The sequence below is a fragment of the Oncorhynchus tshawytscha genome, linkage group LG16 (genome assembly GCF_018296145.1).
Source record: "Oncorhynchus tshawytscha isolate Ot180627B linkage group LG16, Otsh_v2.0, whole genome shotgun sequence".
Taxonomy (NCBI): domain Eukaryota; kingdom Metazoa; phylum Chordata; class Actinopteri; order Salmoniformes; family Salmonidae; genus Oncorhynchus; species Oncorhynchus tshawytscha.
In genome coordinates, this window is record NC_056444.1 from 60953180 (window position 1) to 60969365 (window position 16186).

A 16186-nucleotide genomic window follows, 5' to 3' on the forward strand; every position below is an offset into this window, starting at 1 on the left:
AGGCGAGCCCTCATTGGGCGGCCTGACAACAAATATTGTTGATTCTCTGCTATCTGCAACGATGCAGATGTTTCACTTGAATGTCTACTGGGACAAACTTTTACTTCAATGTCTACTGGGACAAAAGCATTTGGAAGAATAGAACGAGGAAAGGTCACATGAAGCGAGGCTTTGTAGCTCTAAGCGACCAGAGCAGTTCCACAGGTCTCTCTGCTATTAGCGGTCTCTATCCGGGGGGAGAGAGACTAGCCAGACACTAAGTATTATCACAGAACGAGAGACCAGTTCTCTGCCCTCATGACTTGCTCTAGCTACCGTATATGGGTTAGTCTCTCTCCCCATGAGGTTTTGATAGTGTCAGTATTCTGGGACTTCCCCCACAACACATGACCCCAGACGTCATCGGGCTACAGCACTACTAAGCAGAACATATGTATCGTTATAATAATTATGGTTTCTTTATTTTCAACTTTTTACAAATCCTGCTATTTTACACACACACAGGCACACACATAAACTGTATTCAAGTGCACAATATCTTCCAGCCCAATAGCTATTCCCAAAATGTTGTCAGAAAAACTAAAATAAATAAAAAGTGATGCACTGTCTTGCATTTGAGTCCGTGAGAGAGGCATGTATGCCCACAGCAAAGTAAAATGTCAAAGAAAATATCAAATTAAGGAAAAACTACAAGCACACACAAAAATGACAAACAGAAAAATGAATAAAACAAAGTGTTAAATAAACCAGAAACATCCATTAGTAGGTCTAAATCAGTGTTTTTTTTTGTATTAGCTTTGAAAATGTCAAGGTAAAAAACGGAATCCCCTTACTGCCTTCAGTGCTACAGTATGGCAAGGGTCCTAACAATGTTTACTGACTTCCTCTAGAAATCTAAGGGGGGGAGAAAAATTATATTTAAAAAAAGGTCACACACACACAAGCAAACTATAGTGGGGTTATTTCAATGTTTGACTTTTTATTATTCATTTCTCCTTTAATTGTTTTATTTTTAAAGGAAGCTGTTCATCAAAGAGCATTTTGTTCATATATAGTCTTTTTACAGAAGAAAATACTGTACAACCTTTTTTTCTTCTCTAAACAATATTTTGTGGATAACAATCTACACACATAATTCCCTATATTATGATTATTTTTTCCAAAGCCATATTCAAGAAATAATTCATCATAACAATTTTCACCCCCCAGTAAACCTGAAGATAGGTTAGACTAACGTGTTTTGTGTGATAATTTAGTACTACAGTATCTGAGCATTGTCATGTTTTTAATAATTAATTGAAATCACAGTTCTTCTTATTAGTGTCGTTATTAGGCCACCATAACTCGGGCATGCCCATTTCATATTTAAATCCTCCAATCACAGAAGCAAATAAAATCAGTCCTTACTTTAAATAAAACACAGAACAACAGTTCTTTGTCACACTTAACAACTATTTGTGCATCAAAGCAAAGTGAACTAAAACGACATCTTAAAGCAAATTCCCTGTTAAAAGATGCATGCCATATTTTTTCTGAAGATAAATCTAAAAAAGTGCTAGAACACCCTAAAAATGTCTCATTGCAAGGTCACATAAATATTAAATAAAACCGTTACAATAGGCGCTAAACCACAGCCATAGTAAATGGAAAACAAAATGTCCAACATTGACACATTTTGCTTTCTGTCTGTACATTTCAAACAAACACTCCCTGACGCTACCTCTGTCATTCCTCATTGCATCTGAGTGACTCATCTTTTCCTCTGGTCAGTTCATTCAGACCCCAGCTAGTTAGTCATGATGGTTCCTCGCCTAGTTCTAAATCAATATTCCGAGCCGTCTGATTTTACTATGCAAGTATAACGCAATCGTAATGCAATGATGCATATGGTAACAAAAATATGTTTGAATATCTATCATCGTTTATATAAAAGTGCACTATCCAAATGCAAACTTAATAGGTTCCTCGACAGGGGGTAAGGGTTACAATTGCAAGTCCACAAGCTTGATTTTGGTGAGAATTTAACATAATTTCCCAGGTAGCTGCATACACAGAGCAATGCTCGCTCAGAGATCTATGCCCATCTGCAGTTGAGACTGAGGACACAGTCACTGGTCACTTCTATTTGAAAATGTACATTGAGAACGAAAAAAGAACCTTGCAAAGGATGAAGAGAGAAGGGTACAAGCCAAAACACTAATGCAGACCCCTGCACTTAATGTAGTAATAATAATAATAATAATAATAGTAATAATAATAATATTAATACAGAAATAGGATCAAATGTTCAAACACATTCTGCTTTAGAACTTTTCCTCAATGTAATTTAACAGTGATGTCTTTCCCTTTCATTGTTATCAAGGGTCCTGCAGCTCATGTAAAGACTGAACCAGTCATTTCCTTTGTATAGAAAAGTTCACACACACTTACGTATATAGTTATATAGAGATTTTTTTTTCTTATAGTTTTTTTCCACGCACAAAAAAGGTTAAAAATAAAAGTAAAATAAATTAAAAGTCAAACATGCACGCACACAAAAAGACTGCTGTGTAGTAAAATGTTTACATTGCTGCCCCATGTGTAAAACAGGGCCTAATTTGTTTGTTTCTCTGTTCATTTTTTTATGCATAATTTAATTTCTATTGTTGGTCATCTTGTAAACATCATCGTAAATCATTTTGGGCCATAATTTCTTGTTGTTGTGGTTGTTGTTGTTGTCTTCTTGTTGTCATCTGCAGTGTCTCTAACCTTGATAAATGAGGCCACTTTAATTTGTTTGTTCATAGTATACAGGATACTTCTTCTTCAGTGTCAGAGTATCTTTCATGGGTCGGCCTCTTGCTTTTCCAGTTGGGAAGTGTCAGTGTGGTTTAAGGAAGCGTCAAAACTCTCGTCATTGTCCTTGTTGTCGCCGTCGGGCTGTGGCATCGAATCTTCGTACGAGTCAGTGTTCAGATCCTCCTCCGCCTCATCCTCATCCTCCTCATCTTCCTCTGCATTGGCCTCTTCCTCGGGTGACTGGTCATCTTCGGGGTCGCCCGATGTTCCCGTGGTGTCATCCTGAGGAGCGGGCAAGCCCAGCGGTGGCATGGGGTTGGGCCCGGCAGCCATGGTCAGGCTCGGGTCATGGTGATGCTGCATCTTTTTGCTCAGGTCCAATGAGTCATTGAGGCCCAGGCCAGCGGCGTTCTTCAGGAAGAACAGGGAGCTGCTGGTGTCAGTGCCCAGGTTGAGGGAACTGTCCAGACTGACCAAGGAGGTTGGATAGGGGTGGTTGTAGTCAGATGCCACGCTGGCTGGGGGGTAGAGCATGGAGGGAGCATGGTTGTTGTTGTTATGGTGGTGATGGTGGTGGTGGGAGAGTCCTGGGAGGCCACCGGGCGAGGCTGGAAGAAGGCCCATGGAGGCGTGGGGCACCGCGGACACTCCTCCCGTCATGTGGTGCGCCCCCTCCTGACGGGGAGACACCGACGGCAGCTCGCCGCGCTCCTGCTTCTCATGCTTGCGCTTGTGGGAGTCCATCTGGGACATACCGACTACAGTGTGCTTGCACTCGGGGTAGGTGCAGTGAAAGTGTGAGCACTTGAGCTTGTATTTGCAGTCGGCAACCTCGCAGTCAGCGCTGGAGCTGAACTGGCAGAAGCCAGCGGCGCTGATCACATCTTGCTTGCCATGGTGTTTGCGGTGGGCAGTCACCTTGGTGCTGTCCGTGCAACGGAAGCTGCAGCGCAGGCAGTGGAAGTGGGTGCTGTTGCCGGAGAACTGGCAGTCGGAGAAGTTGCAGCTGAGCGATGACTTGAAACGCTTGAAGTCGTCCAGGACCAGGTTGTCCACGCGGTCGTGGTGCTGCGCATGCTTGTACATGTGCGTGCGGCCGCAGAACTTGTAGCCGCAGTTCTCGCGGGTGCAGTGGTAGTGGGTCACCTTCAGAGAGAACTGGCAGCCGGAGTCCTTGCAGTCCTCGTACAGATCATAACGGCGGAAGCCCTCCAGCATCATGCCCTCGTCCAGCATTTTGCGAGCAGAAGCCGTCTTACGCCGCTTGCCGAAGGGGGACATGTCCTCGATGATCCAGAAGCGTTTCTTGGCGCCGGTGGCCGTAGGGATGGAGATGGTGTTGCCTACAGAGAGAGGAAAGAACATTAGGACTCCACAACTGATCAACTTTTAGTGGTACAGCACACTAAACAAGCTGGGCCAAGGGGAGATCTTCCTTTGCGGAATTTCTGAGAGGCTGTCCTGCATTCCCAATTGTATATTGTTTTGTCTTTACAAATTATTGAATAAGAAGAAGGGAAGGGGGTTAAATGATAGATTGACTTTGCTGCTAATCGGTACTTGACATTTTTACTGGGTGTCTACAGCCTCCAAACAGTGGCAGAGATGTGGATCTTGGCGGCCCCTCTTATCTGCCTTTGGTTTACGAGGGGTAGCCTACCTTGCCGAGTCCCCTGGAGTCACTGCTAATGATGTGATCCCTGTTCGGCTCGACAGGAAGCAGGGGCCTCGATAAAAGTGGGGGCACGATTAAAATAAGAGGCGGCTGATGCGCTGCCCATTAATGGAAGCTAAACAAGGCCACGGCTTTGGACTACAGGTGCTGAATTTACAGTGCTGTTTCCACAGCCTTGTAAATACCAAAGGGGGACACTGTGCATAACCTGCGTGTAATGGAGACGTAAGACCAAGCTCCATGAGAATAAGGGAATGGCTCAAATGGAAAATAAAGATTAAGCAAACAAAAACGTTTCTATGTCTCATCTAGACTGTATATCCGGACTTTTTCAGGCTAACTTACAGATGTTTTCCCAAATGTTCACTTTTTCACAGTTTTCCCAAATAATGTTTGTATGGTGACTTTCCCCATTGACTTTCTTTCAAGCTTCAACAACAATTTTGAGAAGTCATACTGGATCAAACAAATACACACTGAAGTAGACTACATCTACACCAATTGACACTGACAGCTACAATGTTGGTTTGCGTCGGGATAAGTACCTGCAGCATCCTGCACTATAGGGACGTCATTTTTAACCGGAGACGGAGTGGCAATGATGGGGCTGAAAGCTGGTGTGTTGGTTGGCATGACAACACTCCGAGTGGCTCCGAGAGAGGCGCTGAGCAGAGAGTATGACAGACAGGATGGAGAGACGAGATATGGGAGCGAGGGAAGAGGAGGTCGGAGGAGGGCAGGAGGGAAAGATGGAGCCTGAGACTGAAGTCCAGGCTGAGGAGGAGGTGGTGGAGGAGGTGCGTTTTGGGGAGCGCTAGTGTCAGCGGGGGTAGAGGGAGCAGTAGTGACCGGGCAGCCTGGTCCTGGAAAGACAGGATGACCAGGAAGTGTAGAAAGACAGGAAGGGAAACAGACAGACGGGTAGACGCAAACACACACAGACACATTCAAACACACAGACCCATTCAAACACACACAGACCCATTCAAACACACAGGGAAGGAAGGGAAAAAGGGAAAAGATAAGAGAATGATACAAAATGAAGCCGAATCAAGAAAGCAAACACCAGCCAAAGCAACAATGATGAAAATGGTGGATAACATTTGACACAAAATAATGGAAATGTGAAACTCATTTGATGAAGGCAAGATCAGATTTTGAAAAGCAGAGAATCTGAGAAGTTTGTTGCCACAGGGATAGCTTTCAGGTAAAAGGGAAATGTAGTCTACTATATCAAATTTACATTGCCATAAGTTATTACTGTAGAAAATGAATAATAGAAAATAAATGGCCCCCGAATAAGAGAACAGATACTTTATGGATTTTTATTGGTTTCCCACTCTTCCTATTGTTAGATTTTTTTTTTTGTAAAAATGGAATCCACTACAAAATCAGGAAATTATGATTTTGATGAGATATGGACATGAATTGACATGGCTGTGTCCTGTGAGTTTTAATGGTACTGTAAATGACGCTGGATTTACAATACAAACACACTACTTCATTCTAACTTCATAACCAAGTTTTACTTGCTTCTTTAATAGAACTTGATAGACAATTTACTTTTCACTGAAATTAAACAATATCGCCATCATTTCACTAAGCAACACCGTCCATAAATCCATTGTTTTTCTTGTTATCAACTCTACAGTATGCATTTGTATGCAAGTTGCTATGGCCACAATGTTAATACTCACTCCTCAACCAGTCTGGCTAACCCTAGCCTCTATATCCTGCCCCCGCTCCTCAACTCACCTGCTGGGGAGCTTTCATTGCCCACGGGGGTGCTGCTGCAACTGCGGTCCTGATTGGAGGACTCAGAGGAAAGGCACAGGGGGCTGCCTCCGCCCATGTAGTCCATGTAGTCATCCGTCTCGTCCATCATGCTGGAGAACCCATGGGTCATCCCCGGGTGGCTGCCCATGAGGCCCGAGCCCATGCCCGACAAGTGCTGCATGTCATCGGCCCTCTGGCCATGGGACACCACCTATAGAGGACCACACAGGGGGGAATACATATTGTAGGGAATGTTCCTCACACAGGATTCTTCTTTTTTAAACATTATATTTATTGACATATTTAAATGTAGCGATTCCCCATTTATGTAAGATATTCTCTCATGGGGCACCAACTGTCAGGCATACGTATACTGGCACTACATCACCATAGAGTACTGATATAACAATGACATTGCTGGCGGTGGTTTGCATATTGCAAGTATGTAAAAACACAGTTCTTTAGAGACACTTTCAGTGGAAAAAATGTACCTCCATGATACTTTTTTTGAGAACGACAGCATATTAGTGGCAAATCCCATAGATACACTGTAACATGAAGGTTAAAACAAATAAAACATGCACAGTGTCACCAAAGGTGTTCATTACTCATTATCCATGCATCTGACTCAGGAATCAGGAAGCACAATGGAAAATTATAAAACCCAAAACCTTATGACATGATCTGCCACAGTCACATTTTTCAGTGAAAGGGTGTGTGAGGAACTGCGTGTTTTTGCATACTTTCAATATGCAAACTATCACCGGCAATGGTTCTATGGAAACTCCCCACATATTTGTCTTAATAATTGCACTGTTCAGAACATTATGTGGCGCGCGCACACACACACACGGACACACACACGGACACACACACAGACACACACACAGACACACACACAGACACACACACAGACACACACACAGACACACACACAGACACACACACACTTTTCGTTACCTGGGATGGAACCCTGTCAAAGTTCTTTCCCAGCATTCTCCTCATGTGTTTGCGGGAGTGCGAGGTCATCTGGTGCTTGAGCAGGAAGGAGAACTGGCAGCTCTCGCGGATGCAGTGGAAGTGACTGTTCACCTGGTTGTACTTGCAGCCTGCAAAGAGACAATGACACGGTTTCTATCACAAGGTGAAGAAATCGACTTTTTAAACATTTGTTACATATGATGTTTTCACAGAGTTTAACTCAATGCTACGTGAGAAATGTGATGTTTTCACATATGAATTTGGTATTGCCTGGCACATTTCAGAGATGATTGTACAATGTGAAGTGTAAGTGTCCATTTAAAGATGTCCTCTAACTAGCTCTGAAAACCTGGTAAAATCCTGTCTTTAAGAAGCTCTACTTTGGTTTAGATTCAGCATCATGACATAGCAGGGACAAAAACAACCGTATATGTAGGAGGCATATTAGATTAGATGACTCCAGTGTCACACTGAGCCAGTCTAGGCTGCCGTGGACTAAACCTGTGGAGCTCTTTTATTACAGTGACATCCTTTATTCAATTAGGAATTTACATAAATACATTATCCTATGCAGTGTAGGCCAATAATGCACACACCCCTGCAAACCAAAGTAAATATACAATTATTCCCATATTAAATTCATTTTTCAAAATCGAGCCATTGTTGTCTTTTCATTTTTTGTGCCATGGCACTGTTGTGTTGTTGTTGGATTCTTCCTCTTTTATTCTTTTCCTCACTTTTAGGGAGCCGCTTTCAAATTGCTTCATGATTTCAAATTAAACGTCGGCACCTCCAAATATCATTATATAAAAGCAGGCAGAAATAATTGAAAGAGCAAAATGCTGGGCAGGTGCTAGCATGTCAGTAACCACGGGACCAGGTGCACGAAACAATAGCTTTTGTACACAGTAACACTGCACATATACTTTAACCATGCAAAGAGTCAATAACTGTAGCCACTGACATTCAGGGCCCTTTATGAGACCCTTCCAGGTAACTTAATCGGCCGTGTTCAGTTGAATGTTGCTGCCATGGATACCACCAAACCCATAAATGTTTTATAACTTGAGTGCTTGCTTTAGTGATCCCTTTTACCTTTTCAAAACAAAACAATACAACGAGGCTGATCAGGATAGAAGACAGGAATTCCTTTTTTGTCTTTTTCATTTGTGTTCAGAAGAACTTTTTAGAACAGCCAGAAATAAGAGATGACTTTTAAAATGATTTGGGAATGATGATGAGGGGTGACTGAGAAAAGTACACAGCAAACACAAACAAGTATTTAATCGCTCATTTCTGACAATACATATATTTTTTAAACAACCTTAGTGGGTTTGTCCCTTAGAAATATATACATATGCATTCAAGTCTAGTATAACATATAGCCAGACATTTAAGTTATATGAGAAAGAAAGCAACAAATATATATGTTACAGCGCCGACAATGTAATCACTAGGAAAATAAGGTTTCACATTCATAGTGCCTATGCAAAACATTCCATAAAAAGTTGAGTACGAGCCAGACTTGTTTTATGCCATGTGAATTGCTCTGTGATAGCGTGACAATGTGTTTGCCAGGATTGGGAGCAGCTCTCTCTGTGACAGTTGAGGCGTATAGAGAGAATATCTGCTCGGAGCGTCCACAGAAAATCAATGTGGAAACATCACTACATCTCTCTTGATTTCACACCCTTTAACCCTTACATCTCTCACTGGCCTAGCAGTGAGAATGAGAAAGAGAAAGAGGGAGTGAGAGACAAAGAGACAAGAGAAACAGAGACTAGTTTAAATTGAAAGCTTACCTAGCCTGCCACACTCCTCTCTCTTGGTGAAATATTTGAAGCCATTGGCGGCGCGTCTCTCTGCCTTCTCATGCTTCTTGACATGCCAGGGAAGCTTGGTGGTGATGTTGGTGACAAAGTAGCAGCCGGATCGCAGACAGTGGTAATGGCCCCTCATTCTGAACTCACAGTGCTGGAGGAAGGAAGGCAGAGAGACAGAGGGGCGGTCATCCTAATGTAAGACTGGGAAACAGGCTAGAACAATGACTTTAAACCTAAGTTGCTGTTGATCGACTTGACTTGTGGATACAAACTACAGAACAAAATGTTGCGAGATAAGCTTGTTGAATTCCCAACCAGTTTCTGTTCTGATGTCTGATCAACGAATCTTCTGTTTCCCTATTTGTATTTATTTATAGTTACTGCAGGTCCTACAATAAACAGATTTTGGGGTGCTGCTGACTGCTCAAATGGACATCTATTTTACTCTACTCTACCAACAATTCACACCTTGACACCAACTACCCCCTTGTACATTTGGAAGGATCCGTCTATCAAGTACTCTCTAACCCACCCCTCCCTTTTTTAAAATTGTCTCCACACCACTATCTGTTTCTGGCCTGTCCCCCCCATAGGAGCCAGGCTATATAGGATTATCTCAGTTCAGGTGGGTAGGGGGGGAGGGAGGAGGAGGTGGATATGGGGGGGGGGCTAAGTGAGAGGATGATTTTAGACACATTATTAATGAAATAAAATACAAAAAATCCTCCAAATATTGGCTCACGAGAGGCAGGCAGGAGCCTCCATTAAGGGGTTTAATTTGAGAAACATTTGCCAAATTTTGCCCTATTCACGACAGCCTTGTTTATTGTGCGGCTGACAATGATTTATTAGGTAATATCAGCTAAATTGGCCTTTTCTGAGGGGAGAATGCGGCAGTCAAAATGACATCATTGACATATAAACAGACATTACGGGGTGAGTCGACTGTCGTCTCCCAGCAGACAGAAGACAGACGAGGAGCGGTTCTGAAAGACTGGAGTTAAATCACCTCAAATACAGGTCTAATAGATTGTATACTTCATGGTTAGAAAACTTGATGATATGACAGTCATTTGCTGGTGCTTGGAGAGGGAAGGTGGGGACCTACCTGGTTGGGACATAGACACTGGAGGGAGAAGTAGGAGAACTGGTCTCGAACGTTGACCAGGTGGTTGTTAGGGTTGATGTGGTCCAAGCAGTGGGATTCGGCCTTTCCCGAGGTCTTGCAGACGTACTTGCAGTTCCCGAAGAGACAGTGGAAGTGGACCTTGTTGGAGTACTTACAGTCAGTGGCCAGGCAAGGGTCACTGTATGAACAAAAAACATAAAAGAAAGGGGGGTATGTTCAATACCTTTTTCTAAACAGAAATAGGACAGGGCTTCTGTACTGCGGTCATGGAGGGATGAAATGCTTCTGGTTTTCATTCTGTCCGTCTAATCAGGGACCTGGGACGCCAGGGGAGTGGACTCTCTGACCAATCAAATATATCATTATTAGTTATACCAGATGAATGAACTACCAGGTAGATAGGAACACCAGCCGTACTTTGGCACTCGAGGGCTGGTAATTGAATAGCCCTGGAATACAGGATCTCCAATGTCCAAGAATATCAAAATCCACACATCTATAACATTTCATTTAAAGTATATTGCCATGACAGGTCATGACAACCTACATTGCTTAAACCTACGATTCTTAAAACATTCTTTCATTTTATAATTGTATTTTTTGTGTAGCCTAATGAAAATACAACTTGTCATGTTGGTCAGTGATTTTGCCTGAACGTGTTCAATAAAGGTGCTCAAGTCAAAGTGTTTCATGCGTGTTATTTGCAAGTCTCACGGTCCCTTACTTGTCCTGGAACTGCAGGAAGCCCGGTTTGACCTGTGGCTTAGCGTTCTCCAGAGAGGTGGTGGCCAGTGGCGAATTGGCAGGCAGGTTAGGCATGGAGGCATTGAGCTGTGGGATGCTGCCCGTCAGCTGCTTCCATGCCAGCAGTGAGGGGGAGGAGCCATAGCCGCCGCCTGACGATGATGACATGTTGGCCACGTCCATGGCGGGGTTGTTAGCCATGGAGACAGGGGCGGTGGACTGGTGGGATGCTCCGTCGCCGCAGTCCTTGACTTTGTTGAAGTGAGGCTCTGATTTCACCTTCAGCGTGGCTCGTAGGTGGAAGCTGAACAGATGGACATGGTGGGGACACAAGTCAGATCTTTCATTCAGTCATCGACTCAAATTATCGGCTTAACATTTGTATAAAGCTTTCTAAGCAAAATTGCTTTTACACAATGGACTGTAATAAACAACCAATACTATAATGATCATCATGATGAAATACATTTGCCTCATTATTAAATATACAGTATGCTTCTTTTATTGTATCAACATGGGTTGGGTTGACCGTTGAGATGCATGAGACGCTACGGTCACAAGACGCAGATCTCCTAATTGTCCCTAGAATTTCTAAGCAAACAGCTGGAGGCAGGGCTTTCTCCTATAGAGCTCCATTTTTATGGAATGGTCTGCCTACCCATGTGAGAGACGCAAACTTGGTCTCAACCTTTTAAGTCTTTACTGAAGACTTATCTCTTCAGTGGGTCATATGATTGAGTGTAGTCTGGCCCAGGAGTGGGAAGGTGAACGGAAAGGCTCTGGAGCAACGAACCGCCCTTGCTGTCTCTGCCTGGCCGGTTCCCCTCTTTCCACTGGGATTCTCTGCCTCTAACCCTATTACAGGGGCTGAGTCACTGGCTTACTGGTGCTCTTTCATGCCGTCCCTAGGAGGGTTGCGTCACTTGAGTGGGTTGAGTCACTGATGTGATCTTCCTGTCTGGGTTGGCGCCCTGGGTTGTGCCGTGGCAGAGATCTTTGTGGGCTATACTCGGCCTTGTCTCAGGATGGTAAGTTGGTGGTTGAAGATATCCCTCTAGTGGTGTGGGGGCTGTGCTTTGGCAAAGTGGGTGGGGTTATATCCTTCCTGTTTGGCCCTGTCCGGGGGTATCATCGGATGAGGCCACAGTGTCTCCTGACCCCTCCTGTCTCAGCCTCCAGTATTTATGCTGCAGTAGTTTATGTGTCGGGGGGCTAGGGTCAGTTTGTTATATCTGGAGTACTTCTCCAGTCTTATCCGGTGTCTTGTGTGAATTTTAGTATGCTCTCTCTAATTCTCTCTTTCGTTCTCTCTCTCGGAGGAACTGAGCACTAGGACCATGCCTCAGGACTACCTGGCATGATGACTCCTTGCTGTCGCCAGTCCACCTGGCCGTGCTGCTGCTCCAGTTTCAACTGTTCTGCCTGTGATTATTATAATTTGACCATGCTGGTCATTTATGAACATTTGAACATCTTGGCCATGTTCTGTTATAATCTCCACCCGGCACAGCCAGAAGAGGACTGGCCACCCCTCATAGCCTTGTTCCTCTCAAGGTTTCTTCCTAGGTTTTGGCCTTTTCTAGGGAGTTTTTCCTAGCCTCCGTGCTTCTACACCTGCATTGCTTGCTGTTTGGGGCTTTAGGCTGGGTTTCTGTACAGCACTTTGAGATATCAGCTGATATACGAAGGACTATATAAATACATTTGATTTGATTTGATGAGCCCTATGGCTGATGCTGATTCTGAATCTGCAGAGCCAGAAGAAACATGCCTATGGCACAGTGTATCACATGGACTAGTCTTCTGGTGCAGTGCCACCACACTCACTTGGCGTGTTTAATGGCTCCGTCCATCGTGCTGAAGAGCGCCCCGCAGTCCTCCACTAGACAATGGAAGTGGACCTTCTGCAGGAAGTCACACTGAGCCTCGCAGAAGTCCTCCGTGTCAAACCTGCACCCAGCAACAAAACAGAGAAGAGATACAATTAGTGTAAAAAATGTTTTTAGAATAATAAAAAAAGGGGAAAATAATTCAAGAAATACAATGACATTTTACCCCTCTGAAGCATTATATTTGAGCTCTTCAAGTACCTGCGCAGATATGTCCTCCAGAGCTCGCTTGGTTTGTCTGGCATGGGCCTCTTCATGATGCGGCTCAGGTACTGTGCTGCCTCTGAGGTGTCGGCCCCTTGGCCGATCTCCATCTCCGTCTTCAGGTTCAGGGCACTGAAGAAGCCGGCATTCATCTGCAAAACACACAGCACATAAAGCACCACCGGCGGCAGTGTTAGCTGAGCGCGGGCCTACACACACACACACACACACACACATAGGTACACGCACACACACACAGGCGTGCAAACACATACACACACAATCTCACGTGAACAAACACGCACACACACACTTTGGCAGAGCGGAAGCTCAGCCGAGTTTACAAACAGCCGGCTTCTGCTTGAGCACAGGCCAAGTGCGCAGGCCAAGTGTCCACTGTGAGCGATTGTGCGTGCTTTATGTGATGTGGTGATTCGGAACGGGACCCCAAAAGGCCTACATGAAGGGGAGAGCTGTAGGACATCTGATCATCAAGCCCCTCTCCCGTCAGGCCTCAACGGCCGCTTTGTGGAAACCACTCATGAGTGTGTTTGAGTGTGTTCCTGATACAAGAATACAAGCAGAAGGGCAAGAAAACCCCCTTAGCCGGTAGTGTGAGTGAGTTTGCCAAAAAAATGGAGCCAGAAAACTCTTTAAATCATCAAGGTAATGGGAACCACCCGCACATTTGTATTAGTCAGAAAATATGTATGATTTAAACAATGTCCATTTCAATCTTCACAAAATCACACATTTAAATATCCCTCAGCAAACATTTACTCTTTTTAAAAAATGAGGGTGACTGTTTCTCTTTTTCCCCCCCGAGTTTTTAATCAAATAATTTACAAACTCCATGAATAAATATAGAGTGATAGGAAGCCGGGGAAGAAAAAAGGAGAAAGGAGGAGGGGAAAAAATGGATGTCGAGTTCAAAACAGCTCATCAAAAAACAAACATCTCTATATATCTGGCATGGCACCCAGCTCCTGGTTCATTATATTCATTTGTGAGAGGTACGGTGGAATTACACCACATGAAAAATGGCTGGAAAATGTAAATGATACAAACTCATCTTATTAGCAGTGAAACATTAAAAAACAAACAGAGGCTCTGTGCGTCCCACTAATTTGTCTTGGGGATGAAAAGCGTTTGATGGATGGATCTTACCTTATTCATAAGCGAGGATAAAAGAGATGTATTTCCCGGTACAGGGTGTCCGTTTGATTCATTACTGGAACAAGGAAAATAAACAATGTTTAGTCAAGATTTGCATAAGAACAGTAAATATTATTATTTATCACAGGAGGGTGTGCATGTTTAATGAAGAGCAAAAACGCAGCTTTTAAACAAATTTGCAGGGAAGATTGGAGTTGTGGTTTATGTCAACATCCGAGGTGTGAGATCAGTGAGAGATGGCGAAACGTGTTGGAGGCCATATATTGAGATGCAAATTGAGATAACATAGTCCTTTCTGAGGAATAAAAAATAAAAAGTAAATGAATAATCATAATGGGGTCAAAACTGCTTTCAGAAATACGAGTCAGTGAACAAATCGCATCCCCTTCGCAAAGCTGCAGTCACACTTTCATCATTTCTATGAAGTACTCTCACACCAACTCTCATACAGTAACATTGCTTCATTTAGGAGTAAACCTGTTTTATTTCGGAGTAAACCTGTTTTATTTAGGAGTAAACCTGTTTTATTTAGGAGTAAACCTACTTTCTTTAAGAGTAAACCCACTTTTTAAGGGGTAAACCTTAGGAGTGTGTCCCTGTGACTCTACCTGTGGTCTTTTTTGCTCAGGTCCAGGCTGTGCTCTTGGATGGAGTCCTGGGAGGCCCCGGAGGTATGGTCGACTGGCTCCTGCTTCACTTGAACCAGATTGAACAGACTCGCTGAAGAACCAGCCAGCCCATTCCCTGAGGAGAAGCCAGAGAGAGAGAGAGCGACAACAAAGTTATTGTTGGTCAGCATTATTACCCTGTGACAAGATCCAATCTGACTCCTGTCCCAGCCGAAAAGAATACTCAGAGTGATAATTATTGCGAAATGATGTCAGGCCGTCAAGGCCTTTAAATGGTGATTGAGAGGCAGGAGATATGAGGGGAAAATACTCCTTTTTCAGCAGCACTTGTCACAACTCATTTGCTAGGCTGCCTCTTAACTGGTCATTAAGTCGGATGCTAATGCTGAGAGAAAGTGGCAGACTCCGATTGCCCCCCCCCCGCCCGCCCGCCTTCCCTTCCCTTCCTTCCTTCCCTGGTCCTTGTTGGCCTGACAACGGCAAGCAGCCAATGCCAACTGAGCATGCCCAAGAGGAACAGGGCTATGTCGGTCAGATTGGAGCTGACAGCCAATCAGATCAGTTCAAATAGCGTGACCTCCAGATCGGATTCTCCTCTGAATAGGTATTCAGCAGATGATGTCGTGAGTGAGGACAGCAACGGCATGATAAATAAATAAATAAAGACGAGAGGGGCGGGGGCAAAGACTGCTGACAGGAAGGTGAGCCCCCCCCAATCCCCAAGTGATTGAAATATTAATTTCTCCTCGGGCGATATAGAGAAAGCCGGGCTTTGGGTAGACAGTAAGTGGTATTTTCTTCAAAAAAGAAGAACGAATGAGAGTGAAGGAGTGCCTGGCAAGGGCTTTTAGGCCCTTGTGCTGAGTGAGTGCATCGCCTGTGATTGGTATTGTGTGGGGCCATGTTGTTTAGGAAACAGGGCCTGGTAGTGACGTATTGTGACGGGCAAGGTCGCGGAGGGCCAACTATGTGCCCTGCAAGAAAGCAGCTATGTGAGTGGGAAGTTGGAACCAGCGTCCCTGACTAGAAAATGACCCAGAGACATATCAAAGGCAATGCGAGTGGAAAAGCCAGTCTTGGGCCTTGTCAGCTCAAAGCTAAGGGACGGAGATGGGGATGTGTCAGTGTCATAGCCTTTTAAGCTGACAATGGTGTGGTGGTGGGGGGGATGGGGAAACAAGGAGGAGGGGGTCGAAGAGAGGCCGTTTTGTGGCTGGGGTGAGGTCACTCCCCTAAAAAAGAAACCCAGTGATTAACTAGCCAGACAAATTGTCATTGGACATTACATCAAGTCAAAGACCTGATGAGAGCTCATCATATCGAGGAATATATGACCTACACATAGACATTTAGTTAATCACATCAAAGAAAAGTTAGTAGTG

The 16186-nt window shown here is 44.2% G+C and overlaps 1 protein-coding gene across 11 annotated transcripts in view; it reads right to left on the reverse strand.

The window, feature by feature from the left end:
• Window positions 1-434: 434 nt before the first annotated feature.
• casz1 (castor zinc finger 1) overlaps window positions 435-16186 on the reverse strand; it is a 251651-nt gene continuing 235899 nt past the window's right edge. For 8 of the 11 annotated variants that reach the window (XM_042299437.1, XM_042299436.1, XM_024399751.2 and 5 more), the window contains 11 exons: window positions 14784-14919; window positions 14167-14230; window positions 12997-13151; window positions 12734-12856; window positions 10887-11210; window positions 10142-10349; window positions 9013-9184; window positions 7190-7338; window positions 6209-6440; window positions 4999-5316; window positions 435-4121 (listed from right to left, as the gene is read on the reverse strand). In XM_042299437.1, the coding sequence (XP_042155371.1) occupies window positions 2824-4121; window positions 4999-5316; window positions 6209-6440; window positions 7190-7338; window positions 9013-9184; window positions 10142-10349; window positions 10887-11210; window positions 12734-12856; window positions 12997-13151; window positions 14167-14230; window positions 14784-14919 (3179 nt within the window). In that variant the 3' untranslated portion in view covers window positions 435-2823. The remainder of the gene's footprint in view (window positions 4122-4998; window positions 5317-6208; window positions 6441-7189; window positions 7339-9012; window positions 9185-10141; window positions 10350-10886; window positions 11211-12733; window positions 12857-12996; window positions 13152-14166; window positions 14231-14783; window positions 14920-16186) is intronic. The other 3 variants (XM_024399750.2, XM_024399753.2, XM_024399754.2) reach the window with 3 other exon arrangements.